At 39.5% G+C, this 21,461-nt stretch overlaps 1 protein-coding gene across 6 annotated transcripts in view; it reads left to right on the forward strand.

Annotated features, from left to right (window-relative positions):
* The window catches only part of ATF6 (activating transcription factor 6), a 197,507-nt gene that overhangs the window by 7,972 nt on the left and 168,074 nt on the right, over nucleotides 1–21,461 (forward strand). For 3 of the 6 annotated variants that reach the window (XR_013374340.1, XM_077887300.1, XM_077887299.1), the window contains 5 exons: nucleotides 5,489–5,565; nucleotides 7,605–7,692; nucleotides 10,056–10,162; nucleotides 17,971–18,097; nucleotides 19,222–19,425. Coding sequence is in view for 5 of the 6 variants with exons in the window: in XM_077887300.1 (XP_077743426.1) it covers nucleotides 5,489–5,565; nucleotides 7,605–7,692; nucleotides 10,056–10,162; nucleotides 17,971–18,097; nucleotides 19,222–19,425 (603 nt within the window). In the remaining variant the exon portion in view is untranslated. Of the gene's footprint in view, nucleotides 1–2,631; nucleotides 2,660–2,776; nucleotides 2,812–5,488; nucleotides 5,566–7,604; nucleotides 7,693–10,055; nucleotides 10,163–17,970; nucleotides 18,098–19,221; nucleotides 19,426–21,461 lie in introns of those variants that run through there. The other 3 variants (XM_077887302.1, XM_077887303.1, XM_077887304.1) reach the window with 3 other exon arrangements.

Genomic DNA, 21,461 nt, shown 5'->3' on the forward strand with positions numbered 1-21,461 from the left:
TAATATCATGTGCTTTTATAGTCTCATTCTAGCTGCTCTGTTGAAAATAGATTGAAGGACGGGCAAGGGCAAAAGCAGGGAGACCATTTGGAGGCTACTGTAGCAATCCAAGTGAATTGCAGTGGTGGTAGTGGAGGTGATGGGAGTGGTTAGATTATGGATACATACAAATACATCCACTTACACATATGTATATATACACATGTATTTTTTTGAGGTTTATTTTTTTAGAGTGAGCGTGGGTGGGGAGGGACAGACTGAGACGGAGATGGAGAGATTCTCTCTCCAGCAGACTCCCTGGTGAGTGAAAAGTGGATAAATCTGTGTTCAGTAATTAATGTTTCAGTATTTTTTTTTTTATTTGGAAGTGATCTAAGTAGTCAACAGATACTCATCATTTAACTTACCTTACTATAACTTTAAAATTTCAAGTTACCAAAAAGATTTTGGAAACACCTTTTTTTTTTTTTTTTTAAGATTTTCCTTATTTATTAGAGAGCAAGAGCAGGTGCACAGTGCATGTGGAGGGAGGGAGAGGGACAAGCAGACTCTGGGCTGACTGTGGAGCCTGATGTGGGGCTTGATTCGGAGCTTGATCTCACAACCCTGAGATCATGACCTGAGCCAAAATCAAGAGTCAGACATTTAACAAACTGAGCCACCCGGGTACTCCCATATACATTTTTAATTTAGATTTTAAAATTTTTAAATAGTTCCAAAACTAAATAAAATTAAGAACAGTTGAATGCCCTTGACACGGATTCCCTGTTAAATTTTACTACATTTACCTCATTTCTCTTTCATTAGAGAGAGATCTGTTGACCCATTATCTTTAAATACTACAGTATGTATCCCCTCCCTGCAAAGCAAGGATACTCCTGTATGACTACCATGCTCCTTCCAGTCAGGATACAAACATTGATATATCAACCATCCATCTCAGATTTTGCCACCTGTCTTAATAATGGCTATTTTTCCTTTCTCAACTAAAATCCTACCTGCAAACGCACATTACTTTTACTTGTCTGGTTTCCTTAAAGTCCTTCAGTCTGGAATGGTTTTATTAGTCTTTTTCTGTCTCTTGTGTCCTTGACGGTCTTAAAGAATACAGGTTTTCTATTCTCTAAGATGACCTTAAACCTGGGTCTGTCCAGTTTCCTCATGACCAGAATCAGGCCATGCATCTATAGCAGGAATGCCAGAGGAATCATACTGTGCTCTTCTCAGTGAATCACATTTGAAGGCATAGTATGTTGACCTGCTAGTTGGTATCTGCTAGATTTCACCACTGTGAAGTCACTATTTCCCCTTTTGTGTTTGCTTACTGTTTGTGGGGGAGATAATCTGACATGATGCCAATATCCTGTTCCTTGTGAAACCTCTACGCGCCAGCCCTAGCCTCCATTGACAGTTCCTGCCTATGTCAACTACCACTCTAATGTCAAATGGTGATTACCTCTGTCATTCTAAAATAATAATTTTAGATTAATAATTATTAATTAATATTTAGATTAATATAATTAATAAATTGACGTACTGTAAGAAAGAGCTTTCTGTGTGTGTGTGTGTATGTATTTATTTCATTATGGACTCCTATTTGATTCAGTGGGTTAAAATTTGGTGCTCCCATTTTATTTCAAATGCTCAGATTTCCCCCAGTTTGACCAGTGAGAATCCATTCATATTAGTTCTTTTATTCTTTTGACATATTCCAATCATTCTCTGAGAATTTCCTTATTTTCTGGCATAGCAAGATTTTGCTTTCTTGCGCTTTCCATGCTTCAGCTCCGAAATCAGCCATTTCTCCAAGGAGCTCTTTAGTGGACTTTCTTTTTTTTTTTCTTTTTTAATTTATTTATTTATGATAGTCACACAGAGAGAGAGAGAGAGAGAGAGAGGCAGAGACACAGGCAGAAGGAGAAGCAGGCTCCATGCACCGGGAGCCTGATGTGGGATTCGATCCCGGGTCTCCAGGATCGTGCCCTGGGTCAAAGGCAGGCGCCAAACTGCTGCGCCACCCAGGGATCCCTGGACTTTCATTTAGTGAAAGATGGCAGTTAGTATCTAAGATCTGAGCACACAGTATTTTCATTGCTACTGGGATATCACTGTTCTAGGACCTTTCAGCCCACAGAACGAAGACCTGTATGTGTGTACATATATACACGTATACAAACGCCTTTAACTGTTCTGTATACATATATTTTTTTTTTGAAATGGGCTCATACTAATACTTCCAATGCCAGTCCAACATCTTAGGGTTCTTTTTGGCTCTTTCTGTTCCATGTTTGTGAATCCTTACTTAGTAAGAAACCTGGCTCCAAGTATCTTAGATATATTTGATTATTTGCTCAATTGATTAAGGCATTTGTTCAGTGTCATCATTCTCTTAAACACTCAGGCTGTCTCTTGCGTCTGCCACTTTGTTCTTCCTCCTGCCTTATTTCCTTGGCAGCCTGGGCATGCTGCCACCAACACTGGACAGCCCCCCTCTCACACCATCCCATTTCCTTGGATACCAGGCACATTGCCACAGATGATGACACAGAGAGCCCCATCATCCTCATTGCCTTGTTTCCTCAGAAGCTGACATCTCAGTGATGGAAAATGTCTGGGAGAAAAGGAAAGATGAGAGGGGAAGGAAGAATGGGAAGGAAAGGTAAAAGCCAGATTATGGATATATAGTTTGAAGACAGAACTGGTTGGATTTGCTGGTTGTTTGAATATGGAGAATTAAGAAGAGAAGTAACAGTGACTCCAGCCAGGGTTTTGGTTTGAGCTCCTGGGAGAATTGAATTGTGATTGACTGAGGTGAGGACAAAGCAGTAGGGGGTTTGGTTGGGGTGACTGCGGGCTCAGTTTGGGATGTGCCAAGTTGGAGACCTCCAAGACGAGGTGTCCAAGAGATAGACTCAGTATGTACGTGCATCTTGAGGTACGGGCTGGAGATGTGTATTTGGGAATCCTTGGCATTTAGATGCTATTTTAAGCCATGAGCTCAGCTGAGATCACAAAGGGAATAGAGCAGATAGAAAAGTTTATGCTGGACCCAGGGACAATTTCGCGCCAGGAGATAGGAGGAACCAGCAAGGTAGGGTCAACCAGTGAGGCGGAAGTAAACCAGGCGAGTGCTGTAATTTGGAAGCCAACTGAAGCATGTGTTTCAGTTAATAGGATCAGCAATGTCCAGTGCTGCTGATAAGTCAAGGAAGATGAGGACCTTGAATCTACCATTGGATTTAGGTCGTAGAGGTCGTAAAGGTCGTTGGTGACACTGATAACCCATTGTGTGTGTGTGGGAGAGGTACTTGGTGAAAACAGGCTCCAGAAAGAATGGGAGAGGAGAAACAAGGCAGCAGTTGAGAGAACTCTCTCAAGGGTTGCAGCCTGTCTGTGAGGCACAGAGCCACCGCTGACCACTTAGAGTTTTCGGCTCTGCCACCAAGTTTTAGGTTGTCCTTTGGCGAGAGCTGTATGAATAACCTTTCGTTACTACTACACACAATTTTTTGCTAGGTATTATTTTGCTGTAGGTTAGTGAAAACGATTCTGTCGCTGGCCGAGTTAATGATAGACTGGTGGTGTAGCTCCTGTATACGTTACGTGAGGAAATCTCCAGAGCAGTTTGAGTGGCATGATACAAGGGAGTACAAAAGCAAACATAGATTTGGAAAACTCTTTGAAGTTCTTGAGATTCTGAAATGTTAGAGAAAATGGACACTTCGCAGGTTGTATGGTAATCAGCCACCTTTGACTTTGTCAGTATCTTGACCTTTCTCTACAGGAAGTTTCAACCTAGATTATTAAAGAATATTTTCTGTGTCCATAAATTTCTTGGTTTATAATGGAATCTTATCCATTATAATGTAGGCTATTGATTAAATTGACTTGGTTAAATATCAGGAAATTAGAAATAGTTAGATATGTTGAAGTAACTTTAATGGCTTAGATAAGCGAGTCTTTTATTGTTTAGATAGAAAATTGGTTGTACCCTTAACTAAGGCTTGGATAGTGAAATGTGGTCCATGGGCTGCCATATTCCTCTTCTGTCATCACTGCTGATCAACCATGGTTCATTCATTTTCTTTCTTTCTTTCTTTCTTTCTTTCTTTCTTTCTTTCTTTCTTTCTTTCTTTCTTTCTTTCTTTCTTTCTTTCTCTTTCTTTCTTTCTTTCTTTCTTTCTTTCTTTCTTTCTTTCTTTCTTTCTTTCTTCTTTCTTTCCTTTTTAAAAAATTAATTTCAGAGGTAGAACTTAGTGATTCATCAGTTATATATAATACCCAGTGCTCATTAATTATATCACATACTTTCCTTAATGTTCATCACCTAATTCTCCCTCCAGCAATCCTTAGTTTGCTTTCTATAGTTCAGCGTCTCATGGTTTGCCTCCCTCTCAATTTTCATCTTATTTTAACTTTTCCTTCCCTTACCCTAAATTCATTTGTTTTGTTTCTTAAATTCCACATAGAAGTGAAATCATGTGGTATTTGTTTTTCTCTGACTGACTTATTTCGCTCAGCATAATACTCTCTAGTTCCATCCACATTGTTGTAAATGGCAAGATTTCATTCTTTTTGATGGCTGAATGATGTTCCATTGTATATATGTATATCACACCACATCTTCCTTATTTTTTTTTAAAGATTTTATTTATTTATTTATTCATGAGAGAGAGAGAGAGAGAGAGGCAGAGACACAGGCAGAGGGAGAAGCAGGCCCCCTGCAGGAAGAGAGAGAGAGAGAGAGGCAGAGACACAGGCAGAAGGAGAAGCAGGCCCCATTCAGGAAACCTGACATGGGACTTGATCCTGGGTCTCCAGGATCACACCCTCGACTGAAGGAGGCTCTAAACTGCTGAGCCACCCTGGCTACCCCCATCTTTATATATTCATCTGTCCATAGACATCTGGCTCTTTCCATAGTTTGACATAGACATTGCTGCTATAAACATTGGGGTGCATTTGAATCACTATGTTTGTATCCTTTGGATAAATACGTAGTGCAATTTTTGGGTCATAGGGTATCTCTATTTTTAACTTTTTGAGGAACCTCCATAGTGTTTTCAGAGTGGCTACACCAGTTTGCATTCCTACCAACTGTGTAAGAGGGTTCCCCTTTCTAACCAGGGTACGTTTTCATGTTGAGCCCAGATGTAGCCTCAGAATTACTGTAAGCAATGTTCCAGAAAGTCACTACCATTTAGTCCAGTGTGACCTAACATAAAACTTGTTTGTTAATCCCTGGTAAAAGGATTTAGGTCACAGGTTAAAAATTGTGTGGAAAACAATACGTGAATTAGAAACAGCTTTGAATTGGTTATCATTTACACTGCTAGAGTTTATCGATAATAGTAATGGCTAATGAGAACCCGTAATAGAGCTGGCGTAGAGATGCAGTGCTTATTCTTTTATTGGAACATTGAATTGACAGCTAATCTCTATTCCTTTTTTTTTTTTTTTTTTTTAATCTCTACCCTTTTGTGCAAAGATTCTACTCTGTTTGCTGAACTTGGCTATTTCACAGATACAGATGACCTGCAATTGGATGCAGCAAAGGAAACTTATGTAAGTATGTACTAGGGGAGAGTTATTGAGTAATGGGATATTTATTGCAAGATGATTTCAGGGTAACAGGGTTTAGGCTAATGATTTATAAGTTTAAATAATTTTTAGTGTTAATTATGAAAGCAGCTATTTTTTGCTCAGTAAATTTTGGATTGTAGAAATTGCATCTATCTTGGTAGGAGAAGACTTGTATTCTTTTTTTAAATTATTTTTTATTATTTTTATTTTTTATTTATTTATGATGGTCACACACAGAGAGAGAGAGAGAGAGAGAGGCAGAGACATAGGCAGAGGGAGAAGCAGGCTCCATGCACCGGGAGCCCGACGTGGGATTCGATCCCGGGTCTCCAGGATCGCACCCTGGGCCAAAGGCAGGCGCCAAACCGCTGCGCCACCCAGGGATCCCAAAGACTTGTATTCTGAGTGTACCTTTGACTCAAGGGTTGAGTGACTTTGGAAGGCCACTTAATTGCTTACCTTTTGGCTTTTATAGATATTTTGCTGCATAAGGGCAACATAAGAGTGTAGGTGAATCATGGATCCAGTCAAGTAGAACTTAATTCCTTTTTAAAAGCTTATGTATCCTTAATGTAGAAAGCTCTGAAACTTAGACATGTCCTTACTTTTTACTTTTCAGTGGTTACAAGTCTGTATAAAAGCCATTATTATAGCACTTGGAATCCTCAAAAATATCTTTTTTTCCTTTTTTGTGTTAGTACATAGTACATTGGCCTATAGAACTTTTATTTTGTCTTACTCTTTAATGGATGAGGTGCTGTTTCACTTGGAAAGTAATTCAGATGAATAGAGTGATTTTTATATGTACATCAATCAGGTTGGATATTTGTTACTTATTTTTAAGCTCCTTTTTTTTTTAAAGATTATTTACTTATGTTAATATTTTATTTATTTATTCATGAGAGACATAGAGACAGAGGCAGAGACATAGGCAGAGGGAGATGCAGGCTCCTCGCAGGGAGCCTGATGTAGGCTTCAATCCCAGGACCCTGGATCATGACCTGAGCTGAAGGCAGACGCTTAACATACTGAATCACCCAGGCACCTATATGATATATTTTTTTGATCAGTACATGAAATTATAATAGTTTTTGTTTACCTTATGAGATTTTGAGAATGTAGGCTATTGATTAAATTGACTTTAAATATTAGGCAGTTGCCTAAACTATTCATTTATAACCTCTACAGCTAAAGCCACCAAGAAACACCATGGTAAGTTTGAAAGGTTCAGGGAAATATGATCCTCATTTTGTCACTAACATTCTTACCTTATACAAGGCGTTCAGTCTTTCTGTTTCTTAGTTTTTCTAGTATAAAGTTAAAGGATTGGATTAGATGGTTTCTGACGGATCTGTTAGCTTTTTTTTTTTTTTTTTAAGATTTAATTACTTATTAATGAGAGACACACAGAGAGAGAGAGAGAGAGAGAGAGAGAGAGAGAGGCAGAGACACAGACAGAGGGAGAAGCAGGCTCCATGCAGGGAGCCTGATGTGGGACTCGATCTTGGGTCCCCAGGATCACGCCCTGGGCTGCAGGCGGTGCTAAACTGCTGAGCCACCTGGACTGCCCTCCTGTTAGCTTTAAAATTGTGTTATTTTCTTCTACACATGAGTTTGCCATGAGAAGTCATGGAAGAGCCAGAATATAGAAGCACAAATATGTTTCACCTTACATAAAATAGGCCTTAATGTTAAGTTTCCAGACAGATAAATATCTTTTTTTAAAGATTTTATTTATTTATTCATGAGAGACACAGAGAGAGAGGCAGAGACATAAGCAGAGGGAGAAGCAGGCTCCATGCGGGGAGCCTGATGTAGGACTTGATCCCAGGACCCCGGGATCACGACCTGAGCCGAAGGCAGATGCTCAACCGCTGAACCACCCAGGCATCCCTTAGAAAAAATTTTTAGGTTGGGTAATAGCAATTATATTATTTATGACAAATTGTGTCTGATAGTTTGATTTCTAGATCTGTATATTTTACTTTTCTAATATCTTTTTGCTGATTTAAAACCTACAGGAAAACAATTTTGATAATCTTGATTTTGACTTGGATTTGATGCCTTGGGAAACAGGCATTTGGGACATCAACAACCAGTTCTGTACAGGTAATGATGTATTTCATTGGTAAAAATTTTAACCAAAAGAAAAAAAAATTTTAACCAGATCCATTTTATTTTGTAATTTGGTAATAGTCAACAGTAGGTGGGTTATTGGGCTACTTTGATGTTTTTTTTTTAATATATTTTTTTAAGACTTTATTTATTTATTCATAGAGATGCAGAGAGAGAGAGAGAGAGGCAGAGGCACAGGCAGAGGGAGATGCAGGCTCCATGCAGAGAGCCTGACGTGGGACTCAATCCTGCGACTCCAGGATCATGCCCTGGGCTGCAGGCGGCGCTAAACCGCTGTGCCACTGGGGCTGCCCTACTTTGATGGGTTAAAGAATTCTAGAGACTAGATACTCTGCTTCTGTGGTGGCAGTGCACACGTAAGTGTCTTGCCCAAGTGGTTATAAAGAATTTCATAAGTATATTTCAGACACATAATAAAGAATTCATATCAGAAATCCCGATTTTGAATTCTGTATAATATCTTTATAAGAGGTTAACCTGTCTGAGAACCAAACAGTACTTAGGGAATCAGAGAAAGGCTTGGGGTTATCAGAACTTAGGAAGTTGGTATTGGGGGGGGTCCCTTGCGTTTGATATACATACTTCTGCAGAGTATGTATATACACCGCCTGGCTGATGCTAGTGTCTTTAAGGGGCCCTGATGAAGTAGGATGAAATTTGGATGTACTAAGAGAAGCTGGGACCTGGAACAAACTGTCACTTGTGGGATGAAGCTGATGGGAGGAGGAAGAAACCCCTCTCTCTCCTTTCTTCGCTTTAGCATCTTTCCAGTATCCCCCATTGATAGGCCTTAAAAGGGAGCCAGCTGGGACATGTCTTAATACTGTGCATCACAGATTATATATAGGAAGTAGACTTAAGAGCTGAGTGATAGTGGGTAAGTCAGCAGCACATCCTCCCACCCAAAATGCAGTCCTCCTGGCCCCTGCATGTCCGAGTCCCCCATTTTATGTATTTATGTGTCTTGCTCAATGTCCGTCTTCTCTCACAGACTATGGGCTCCCCAAGGCCAAGGTTCTGGTTATTGTTGTTATGTAACTACTCTAAAACTTAGTGTCTTAAACAATATTGTATTATGCTCCCAGAATCTGTGAGTCAGGAATTTGGACAGGGTACACCAAGAATGGCTTGTCCCTGCTCTGTGATGTCCAGACCTCCACTGGGAAGATTGGAGGCTGGAGTAGCTTGAAAGGTGGGGGCTAGCATAACCTTAAGACTCACCTCATGCTCCTCAAAAAGAAAAAAAAAAAAGATTTCTTCACACATCTCTTGCCTGGCCTGAATGGCTTGATGGCTAGGACTGTGGGCTAGAGCACCTGCACATGGCCTTTCTGTGTGGCTTGGCTTCCTTTCAGTTTGGTGGTCTCAGGGTAGTCAGACTTCAGAGGTTCAGGTGTGGGTGTTCTAGCACACATAGTAGCAGCTGCATTGCTTCATGTAACCCAGCCTTGGACTTCATGTAGCATTACTTCATACTCTGTTGTTTGAAGGAGTCAGAAGCCCACCTTGATTCAAACAGACGGGAGGTAGATGCTACTTCTTGATGAAGGGCAAAATCACATTATAGATTGTGAGGGATGGTAGATATTTTGCAGCTAAGTTTGGAGAACGTTGCGTGGGCTGCCGTTGCTCAATAAGTTTTTACAAATACATTTTATCGAAAGATACGGACATTTTTGTGAGTTTTAATTGCATCGTCAAAAATGTTCTCCAAAATAATTGTTTCTGAATTCTTACGTTTTTGAAAGTTTTTTTGGGAGGAATCTATAATTTTTTTGCATATGGTGTAATACTCAAAAGGTACAAAAAGTCGGGATCCCTGGGTGGCGCAGCGGCTGGGCGCCTGCCTTTGGCCCAGGGCGCGATCCTGGAGACCCGGGATCGAATTCCACGTCGGGCTCCCTGCATGGAGCCTGCTTCTCCCTCTGCCTGTGTCTCTGCCTCTCTCTCTGTGACTATCATTAAAAAAAAAAAAAAAAAAATTTAAAAGGTACAAAAAGTCAATAGGGTAGAAAACTGTCTCCTTCTGCTGTTGTTCCTCAGCTAGCGTGGTCTCCCCAGACACAACCACAGTTACCAATTTGCTGTGTTTCTCCTTCCAGAGAATTAGTGCAGATGGGAGTAGATGTGTACATGTACACATATATAATTTATTACATAAATGGTAGTATACTGGATACACTGTTTTTTGCATCTTGAATTTTCATTTGATGATACACTTTGGTGACCTTAGCTTCCGATATGATAGAATTTTAAGAGTAGATTTTATCTTCCTTACTCATTTGGTTCTGAGTTTATATTGTTCAGTGGGAAAATTCTTACTCCATGTTTTTCAGTTAAAGATGTGAAAGCAGAAGCTCAGCCACTGTCTCCAGCCTCCTCAAGTGGTTCAGTGTCCTCTCCTCAGTCGGTGGACTCTTGCTCCTCAACTCAGCACGTTCCTGTAAGTAGCCAGTCCTCCTGACGGTTTGGTTCTAATGCCGTCTGGGACATACGCATCTGGAGGGGGCAGTCGTCATTTATGAAGCATGGCTGTGAGCCTTCTGATCTCATTTAATCCCGGGAACCCAAGTTTCGAGGAGGGGCCTCGGGAGAGCCAACAAGCTCTTCCTCTCTGCCTTTGCCCTTTTCCCCTGTGTTCCTGCCTTCATGGTTTCATTGTTTCATTGGTTTCTTCACACTTTACCACTATCCAGTATTTTTTTGTTCATTAGCTTACTGCCTTTTCTCCCTGCTACCCTCTCTCCTGCCTGTCAGAATATATGTTCTTTGAGGACCGCGAAGACTCTAAAATGGTCTGATTCGTAACTCCTTGGTCCTAGAACCTAAAATGGATTCCTTAATGCAGGAATGCCTGGTACTACCTTTGTTTCTTTTACTTTTTTTTTCTTTTTTAAAAGATTTTGTTTATTTATTCATGAGAGACAGAGAGGCAGAGACAGGCAGAGGGAGAAGCAGGCTCCGTGCAAGAAGCCCGACGCAGGACTTGATCCTGGGTCTCCAGGATCACGCCTTGGGCTGTAGGCGGCGCTAACCCGCTGAGCCACCCAGGCTGCCCTCTTTTCTTTTTTTAAGGAGATTTTATGTATTCATTTGAGAGAGAGAGAGAGAGAGAGAACACATGCATGAGCAGGAAGAGAGGCAGAGGGGAGAGTGTGAAGCAGACTCCTCACTGAGCCGGGAGCTGACTCAGGGCTCTATCCCAGGACCTGGAGATCATGACCTGAGCTGAAGGTAAACACTTAACCATCTGAGCCACCCAGGTGGCCCCTAGTACCACCTTTGAATGGGGCTAAGGTTTTTATAAAAATCTGGTAATGTCTTAAAAATGCTTTTGTTCTCCAGACAAAAGCTCTGAGTGTGGGAAAAGGAAATACCAAAGTATTTAGGTACTTTTTTGAATGGAGGAAGGGGAAATTTACAAAGAAAAATTCAAATTAATATTTCAGTACATTATATCTGCTGTAAATTGAGGTATCCTCATTCTGGCAGACTTAGCATCTAGTCAACTATGAAATCTGGACATTTCAATCCAGTTACTGTCTCTGTGATTCATTTTCTCCAACCCTGCCAGGACATCATCATCTCACCAGGATTAAGTCAATAGGATTTTAACTCACCTCTCTGTCTCCTGACTCCCCCAACTTTTCTTAGCAGAGGAATCTTCAAAGAGAAATCTTTCAGAATTACAAATTTCATTGTGTTGGGTTTTGCTTAAACCTTTTAATGACTTCCCAACCCTTACAAGGATGAAATTCAGACTCCGGGAATACTAGGCCCTTTATGACCTGCCTCCTGCTTACTTTTCTGGTCTTGTTTCTCACTCTTCCTTCCTGTCTTCACATTCCCCTTACTTCTAACCCTACAACAGTTCCTACCCAAGAGCTCCCGTGCTCTTCAACTCATTTAGCACCTATGCCAGACACTGTTCAGAGCCTGGCAGTGAATAAGAGCACTCATATCTCAGCTCTTAAACTTGTAAGTTTTTGTACATGCTCTCCTGCCTGGAATAGCCCTGTTTTTTTCCTTCCTTTGAAAAACTCCTATTCATCCTCTTTTAGTCCCAGTTCAAAAAGAACTTTCTCTGTGAAACTTTTCTCTGATTGCTACCACTGGAAGTTCTCTGTGGCCCCACAATTTCTCCAAATCATTTAATTTTTAAAAATTTAACTTATTTGGGGCATCTGGGTGGCTCAAACTGTTAAGTGTCTGCCTTCAGTTCAGGTCATGATCTCAGGGTCGTGGGATTGAGCCCCCACTTGGGCTCCCTGCTCCTGGGGGTTGGGGGGGGTTTCTTCTCCCTCTCCCTCTGCCTGCAGCTCCCCCTTCTTGTATGCTCTCTCTCACTCTCTGTCAAATAAAATCTTGGAAAAAAATTTAATTTATTTGAAAGTCAAAAAGTATATAACAGCATATATTTACAGAAGCTTGATTTCTTTTCTTTCCTTTCCACCCATCCTTACACAAAAGGTAGCATACTCTATACTTTTGTTATGCATCTTGCTAGTTTAATTTGGTGGTATATCTTGGAGGTAAGTCTAGTTTTAGGATACAGGATATTTCTCATTCTTTATATGGCTGCTTGGTGTTGCATTGTGTGGATATTTCTTACTTTCTTTAGTGATTTCCTTATTGATGAACCTTTGTGGTGTTTTCAGTCCTTTCCAGGCTCAAATAATACTGTAGTGAATAACATTTTATATAAGTCACTTCATATTTTTGCCAGGATATCTTCGGGATATATTCCCAGAAGTGAGGTTGTTGAGATGATGATGACTACATTTGTAATGTTGTGGATCGTAACCAGATTTCCCCCCGTAGAGTTGTATAGTTGTGTGGTCTGATTAGCAGTGTGGAAGAGGGCCAGTTTTCCCATCATTCATATGCAGCATGCTTTTGTTCTCTATTTCTTTTATTCTAGGTGTGGTTGAACATCTTCTCAAATATTTCATATGTTTAAGGCCCATTTATATTTCTTTTTTATTGATCTATCAGTTCAATTTTGGTCCACTTTTATATTGGATCGTGTTGATCTTTTTCTCTTCAAATTTCTAAGTTTTATTACATATTAGGATTGTTAGTCCTTAGTTTGTGAAATAAGTTAAGAAGTACTTTTTCTTCAATTTGTCATTTTTCTTGAAGCTTTATGTCTCGTTTATTTTCTCCAGGCCTTATCACCCCCAAATACTTTACTGTCTACTTTCTACAAGCAAGGCTGTGCCTTCTGTAGCCACAAGACAACCATTAACATCAGAAAATAAATGTTGATACATTACTTTCATCCAGCCAGCCTTCAGCTCCCTCTTAGATTGTGCCAGTTGTCCCAGAGATGTCCCTTAGACTGGCAACAGCATCTCGTGTAAAATCAAGCATCGTATATGGTTGGCTTGTCTCTTTCATTTTCTTCAGGTAAAATGGTTCATTCTTCCTCAACTTCCATGACCTTGTCACTTGTGGAGACTAAAGACTAGTTATTATGTAGAATGTCCCTCAGTTGGGTGTCTGATGTTTCCTAGGGCTTAGATTCAGGTTTTGTACCCATGGCAGGAATCTCACCAAGATGATGCTGTGTCTATCTCATTTACTTTTGATGAAGTGGCACACAATTTCAATTTGTCATTACTGATAAGCTTCACTTTGTTCACTTTGTTAAGGTAATGTCTGCCAGGCTTTTCCTCTGTGAAGTTGTTCTTTCTCTCTTTGCCATAAATAAGTATTCTGTGAGGAAGTACTTTAAAATTATGTTAAAAAAGTCCGGTTTCTCATCAGAGCTTAAGTTTATCCATTTACTTCTTTAAATCAGTATGGACTCATGGTTTCTTCTTTTATTCAACAGGGTGTAATCCATTTCTGTAATTATTCAGATTCTGTGTTGTCTTGGATTTGGCCAGTGTGACTCCCTTCATACTGACTCCTGTGTTCTTTTAACATCTCTTCATTGGGCTGTGACACCCTAGATTAGGCTGACCCAATTTTTTTTTTAATTTATTATTTATGATAGTCACACAGAGAGAGAGAGGCAGAGACATAGGCAGAGGGAGAAGCAGACTCCATGCACCGGGAGCCCGATGTGGGATTCGATCCTGGGTCTTCAGGATCGCGCCCTGGGCCAAAGGCAGGCACCAAACCGCTGCGCCACCCAGGGATCCCAGGCTGACCCAATTTTGATGCCCTTATCACCCTGCTCTGACTCCCCGTGCTGGTTGTTCCCCCCCATCACCACGTGAACACTCTCTCCACCTGCCTTAGTTTGGGCTCTGACACTCTACCAGCCTACCTCTCTGCGTGGATGTTAGTCTTGATCTGCCCCATCTAGTAGCTTTAAGGTCAATTTATTCAGCAAGAAGTATTTTGTTTGCTTGTTTATTTGTTTTTTATATTCCACATATAGGTGAAATCATATGGTATTTGTCTTTCTCAGTTCAACCTATTTCACTTAGCATAATACCCTCTAGATCCATTCATGAGTAAGAAATATTTCCTGAGTGACTATTAACACATAATTTTAGTAAGTTTTTATTTTTATTTATTTATTTTTAAAGATGTATTTATTAGAAAGCACACATGAGGGGGGAGGGATGGAGCTGAGGGAGAGGGGGAGGGAAAGAATCTTAAGCAGATTCCCTGCTGAGCTTGAAGCCCAACGTAGGGCCCGATACCACTACCTGGAGATCATGACCTGAGCCAAAATCAGGAATTGGAAGCTCAACTGATTGAACCACGTAGGCACCCCATAAGATTTTATATTTCATTTAAATATCTGATCCACTTGAAATTATCCTGGTATATATGAGATACAAATCTAATTTTTATGTTTTCCCAAATGACTATCAAAAGAATGGTTCCAGTACTAAAAGTTCATCTTGTTTTCACTGATTTCAATTTTGTGTACGTATTTTAAGTTTATATAAATGATGTTATATTAGATCTCTTTGTATTTCTTTTATGTATTTATTTAGTTTTTAAAGATTTTATTTATTTATTTGGTGGGGAGAGAGAGAGAGGGCACAAGTGGAGTGGGGAGTGGCAGAGGGAGAGGGAGAAGGAGAAGCTGACTCCCTGATGAGCGGGGAACCCGATATGAGGCTTGATCCTGGAAACTTGGAATCATGACCTGAACCAAAGTAGATGTTTAACCCACCGAGTAACCCAGGCACCCCTGTATTCCTTTTAAAAATCATCACAATATATTTTTTTTAAGATTTTATTTATTCACGAGAGACACAGAGAGGCAGAGACACAGGCAGAGGGAGGAGAAACAAGCTCTCTGAAGGGACTTGATCCCAGGACCCCAGGATCATGCCCTGAGCCTGAAGGCAGTTGCTCAACCACTGAGCTACCAAGGTGCCCCTCATCACATGAATTTTTAAGATCAATTCATATTGTTCTCTGTACGTCAATTTGTTGAATCTAACTGTCCAACACTTGGTGTATGTGTTCACTGTAGTTTACGTACATCAGTGAGCGTTATCAAAAATGTCCTTTTATAGGCCTGTGTGAGAATTCTTTTCGGGATGTACGCCCAGCAGTGGAAGTGCTGAGTGGTAGAGTGTAGACACTTAATTTGACAAGTATTGCCATCTTGCTTTCTAGATACCTGTGGTAGTCTGCAATCCCAGAGCAGTACTTGAGGATCCTTGTAGCTTCTCTTTGCTGCTGATGCTCAGTGTTGCCTGGCTTTCTAATTTTTGCCAGATGGTGTAATTTTTTGTTTGTTTTGTTTTAATTTGTATTTCTTTGGTTACTCACTGTTTTGAACATTTCTTTTTAAAAAAGATTTTAATTATTTATTCATGAGAGAGACAGAGAGAGAGAGGCAGAGACACAGGCAGAGGGAGAAGTGGGCTCCTTTCAGGGAGCTGGATGTGGGACTCGATCCCAGGACTCCAGTATCACACCCTGAGCTGAAGGCCAGATGCTCAACTGCTGAGCCACACAGGCGTCCATGACCATTTCTTTACATGCTTATTAGCCTTTTGGATTTGGATATTTTTTCTTCTATAAATTGTTTATTTCTGTCTTTTGCATTTTTCTATTGAGTTGTTTTTTTCTTTTTCTTTTCTTTTTTTTTTAAAGATTTTATTTATTTGAGAGAGAGTGAGTGAGAGAGCGAGCCAGCACAAAGGAGGTGGGGGAGGAGTAAAGGGAGAGAGGCATGTGGGGCTCCATCCTGGGACTCTAGGGTCATGACCTGAGCTGAAGACAGATGCTTAACTGACTGAGTCACTCAGGTGCCTAGAATTGTTTTTTTTTTTTCTAATTTGCAAGAATTCCCTCTATGTTTGAGGTAGTAACTTTGTTGGGTTTAGATGTTACATATATCTTTTAAATTTCTATTATCTATTATCTTTGCAGTCTTTATTGAGTAGAAGTTTCTAATATTGAGTATTCAGATTCATTTTTTTTTCACTTTGCCTTTTTCGGTTTATTTTTGAAGTTTCTTTCTCTTTTTTTTATTTTTAAAGATATTTTATTTATTTATTCATGGGAGACACAGAGAGAAAGGCAGAGACACAGGCAGAGGGAGAAGCAGGCTCCATGCAGGAACCCCGACGTGGGACTCAATCCTGGGACTCCGGGATCATGCCCTGAGCCAAAGGCAGACGCTCAGCTGCTGAGCCATCCAGGCATCCCTTAAAGTTTCTTTTTTAAGAAGTCTTTCTCTGCTTGTAGGCCAAAAAGATATTCTCCTATATTTTTTTTCTATTAACTATATGGTTTACCTTTCACATTTAGATTTCTTAATACCTTTAGAATCTACTTTAATATGTGGTGTTAGTTAGGAATCTAGTTTTAAATTTCTCTAGGTGAACCAATTTCCCCAGTTGTATCGCCTTTATAATCATTCTCTTAAAGAATATCTTATGTCTTGGGGCTCCTGGGTGGCTCAGTCAGCATCTGTCTTCAGCTCAGCTCATGATCTCAGGGTCCTGGGATTGACCCTGCTCCTGTCAGGCTCCCTGTTCAATGGGGGGTCTGCTTCATGCTCTCCCTCTACCCCTCCCCCCAGCTCATGCTTTCTCTCTCTCTTTCTCTCTCAAATAAATAAAATCTTTAAAAAAAATAAATTTGACTTTGGTTGACATTTGCATTTCTTTTCATTGAAATGGCTGTTCCAGTCCCTGTCCATTTTTGACAAATATTTCCCCCAGTATATACTTTTGAACTTTGTTTATGGTCTGTTTTTCATTATAAAGTATTTTAACTGTTGTTCACATTTCTTCCTTTATGGCTTCTGGATTTTTTTTAGGGGGCCTACATCATGCTTAGAGTAAACAAGTATTCTCTTAATTATTCTTTTAGTAATCTCATAGCTTATTTTGAAGATGGCATGACGTATTTATGTATGCTTATTGCATTATTATGGCATTTTGACATCTCTTCCTCTCAGAATAGAAATGCTACTTTTATCTTGTGTTAAGCTTCTTTATGCCAACAAAATGAGATCCACTGAATGTTAAAAGACTTGGAAAATCTTATCTTCATACATCTCTATATTAACAACTCACCTATTAAATAAAATAGCCCTGTTTCTTTTAGTGTTTGTCTTTCTTTCAAAACATTTGAGACAAAGGCAACATTAATAAATAAAAAAATAAAAATAATAAGAATTATTTGTCTTGAGTTTCTTATAAGACTACTGAATAAGAGATTGGGGGAAAGGATATTGGCATCTTATTTTATTTTTTATTTATTTTTAAAGATTTTATTTATTTATTCATGAGAGACACATAGAGAGGCAGAGACATAGGCAGAGAGAGGGACAGGCTCCCTGCAGGAGCCTGATGTGGGACTCTATCCCGGGACTCCAGGATCAGGCCCTGGGCCGAAGGTAGGCGCTAAACTGCTGAGCCACCCGGGCATCCTGGATATTGGCTTTATTTATTTATTTATTTATTTATTATTTAGATTTTTTTTTTGGATATTGGCATTTTAATCATAGTTCTATAACATACTAAATGTATGGCTAGAAACCAAGTAAATATCAAGTGTGTGGGAGGAAATGTAGGAGCAGATCAGTAATTCCCATCTTTAATATGAGAGGATGACATAGGCATCCTCTGTAATTTGAGTTTTTTCCTTTAGTATTGATGGATAATGTTAATTTATCTGTGGTACCTTAGTACTCAGTACATACAGTTTCTAATAATATCATACCTTTGTCTTGAAGTTGTCTTAGCATGCTTTTCTGTTTATGGATCTTGTCTCTAAGCCACTTTCTTTTTTAATGATTATTTTATTTTGCTACAGGAAGAGTTGGATTTGTCGTCTTCTTCCCAGATGTCTCCCCTTTCCTTATATGGTGAAAGCTCTCATAGTCCCTCCTTAGCAGAGCCACTGAAAGAAGATAAGCCCATCATTGGTCCTAGCAAAACTGGTATGACTCCATCTTCTAACTTCTGTTCTTTCTAATTTGGACTGAGCTTCAGTTCCATTTTTTTAAAAGAAAAGATTGGATTAAGTGCATATTTATTAAGCTGGCTTTTTGTTTTTAAAATTGTGGACCTGTTTTCTTTGCTATGGTTAGTTAATGTGGAGAGGAGAGGCAGGAAATCATCTTCTTTGGTTGTCTTTATAGGGGAAAAATGCTTTAACATAGATGTAGGCTTCATCATCTTTGGGACAGAATTCAAAAGATTCAGTTAAAGATACTAATTGTGAAGTCCATTTGGGTGTGACATTTATTACCTCTCAATCTTTAGTGATTTTAGCTATTCTCTTTTACCAGTTCATATATCCCCTTCCCAAAGGGAAGTGTGGTCATTACACCAGAAACCATCATTGTGACCATCAGTGTGGTTAAAAAGGAAGATCTCATTCAACTTCTAAAATCAATGTCATGGGAATGTAATGTATAGCATGGTGACTATAGTTAATAATACTGTGTTGCATATTCGAAAGTTGCTAAGGGAATGGATCTTTTTTTTTTTTAAAGATTGTTTTTTTTTTTTTTTAAATTTTTATTTATTTATGATAGTCACAGAGAGAGAGAGAGAGAGAGAGAGAGAGAGGCAGAGACTCAGGCAGAGGGAGAAGCAGGCTCCATGCACCGGGAGCCCGATGTGGGATTCGATCCCGGGTCTCCAGGATCGCGCCCTGGGCCAAAGGCAGGCGCCAAACCGCTGCGCCACCCAGGGATCCCCAGGGAATGGATCTTATGTTCTCATCACAAGAAAGAAATTTGTAAATGTGTGGGATAACAGGTGTTAACTAGACTTCTTGTGGTAAAATCCTTTTGTGATAAAAATATCAAATCTATTGTACACGTGAAATTAATATAATGTTATATATCAATTGTACCTCAAAAAAGGGAGTAGACCTCATATTAAGGACTTTCCTTTAGTCCATTTAGGTGTAGAGAAGCTATGCTTAAACTCCAGGTGAGGACAGTTACTCAGAGGTCAAGATTATGTATAGAAAAAAGTGTATAATAGAATCTAATTTCTAAGAATTGCTTAATTGCTTTTAGATTGATTTGTGTTTTGTTTGGATTTTTTCCAGAAAATGGACTGACTCCAAAGAAAAAAATTCAGATGAATTCAAAACCTTCAATTCAGCCCAAGCCTTTATTACTTCCAGCAGCACCCAAGACTCACACAAACTCGGGCGTTCCAGCAAAAACCATCATTATTCAGACACTACCCACGCTTATGCCATTGGCAAAGCAGCAGCCAATTATCAGCATACATCCTGCACCCACTAAAGGTACCTGAGAGGAATTCGAAACTGCATATGTTTAATTGATGGACACTAAGATTTTCGTCATGTCGTTTGTTTTAGCTCAGGTTATAATATCTGAGCACATGCAGTGTGCCAGGAATTGTCCTTGGTTTTGAGGATGTCGCAGAGATGACTAATATGTGGTTCCTATCCTAACAGAAGAGATAGCTTACCTAGATTAATTATATCTGATACATCTTTTTTTTCTTCCAGTTTTAATTATGAAAACACCTATCAGGCTTGTTTTATATAACTACTTGTAATGAAGAAGAAAATCCAGGAAACTTTCTTGGTATCATTTTATCTTGAGATTTTTGTGTCCATGATCTTTTTTTTTTTTTTTTTTAAAGATTTATTTATTTATCTACTCAGAGAGAGAGAGAGGCAGAGACACAGGCAGAGGGAGAAGCAGGCTCCATGCAGGGAGCCCGACGTGGGACTCGATCCCGGGTCTCCACCATCACACCCTGGGCTGCAGGCGGCGCTAAACCGCTGCACCACCGGGGCTGCCCTGATCTCTTGTTTTTAAGGAGAAGTCAGTACATAAATAATATCACAGGTCTAATAGGTGAACTTTGACAATAGGATCAGGCCCTTCTGCAGAGACAGTGTGCTTTCGTAAGCTTGATGTTGAGTGGGAGCATTGTGAAGAGATCTGAACTCTTTGTCTTCATGTAGTTAAGAATGTATGTTTCTATAATTTATCCACCAGATGGCCCCACATACTTGATTCTTCACCAATTGTAGCATTGAAAGAAGTTCATGGTTGAAGATTTGGTAGTGTGCATATACAGGAATTTGCACTTGGAGATGTCTTAGGCTGATTAGCTGTCACTCTCATACTGATAAGTGTATACAGGAGTAAAGGAAAACCTGTTCGATACTCCTTTCCTGGATTTAGGACTGGGTCTCAGTGGCTATGGTTGTAAGCAAACACCAATGTGACCTTTGCTGTCATGGCTATGTTTCCAGCTCTAGATTCATTTCTTTGGAGCAAGAAGGTCAAGTTTTAATGAGAGCAAGGTCATAAATTTACTAGTTACTCTATTTGTTTTGTTTTACTCCAAGGTCATGGACAATATGACATTGATAAAGAGAAGAACTAGGTGGGAGACTGGACAAGTCCATGAAAATCCATCAAGTCTACCAAAACTGCCTCAGACAAACCTGAAATACCTGCCGTTTTAGTACAGGGTCAGAATTGCTGCCTTTTTCGTGTGAAAAATAGCAGTCCTATAGAATGAGTGTTCTCGTGGTCTGTGAATGGATGGATGTTAAATGTTCATGAACCCGAAATAAAATATAAGATTTATTGTATATGTGGATTTTCCTAGGGATAGTCTCCAAAACTTTCATCAGGATCTCAAAAGGGTCTGTGTTTTCCCAAAGGCTAAGAATTTAAACTTGTGAAGAACCTCATTATGGTTCCCATAAGCTCTTAAAGCACAAGTATAATAAAGCAAAATCTGGACATTAATATAGCTAGTCTGTAAAGCAAGGGCCACTCCTCTAAGAATTTGCTCTTAGGAAAAAAAAAAGAATTTGCTCTTAGCAGATCATGCTCAAGTGAAAGAAGACAAACCATTCTTTTCTGAGCAGTTTATCAGGTTCAGGAACCTGAATTATACATTATTCAGAACATCAATGCCTGCCCATTATCTGAAGATAGTACTTATGTTTGCTAATATAAGGCACTTGTGTGTTTTTATAGTATAGTCTAGAGAGTTGGTATTATTATAACATATAGATTTAAGTGTATGTCTTTCATTTATTTGAAATAAAGAGGTTGAGGAGAAATACAGGAGAGACATTTTACAGTTAATCAATGTAAGTATCAGTAGTAAATATTACCATTAAAGAAGAAGGAATTCTTACAGGATCCTTTAACTTGGAAGTAAAGCCCACCGTGGTTTGGCTCCAGTTTAGTTTTCTAACTTTACGTTATAATCACTCCTTTTTATAAACCCAACTTCCTCTTCTAGTCCAACCAATCTGGCCACTGTCCCTTGAATTCTCTCGTT

Source organism: Canis aureus, chromosome 38 (genome assembly GCF_053574225.1).
Source record: "Canis aureus isolate CA01 chromosome 38, VMU_Caureus_v.1.0, whole genome shotgun sequence".
Classification (NCBI taxonomy): Eukaryota; Metazoa; Chordata; class Mammalia; order Carnivora; family Canidae; genus Canis; species Canis aureus.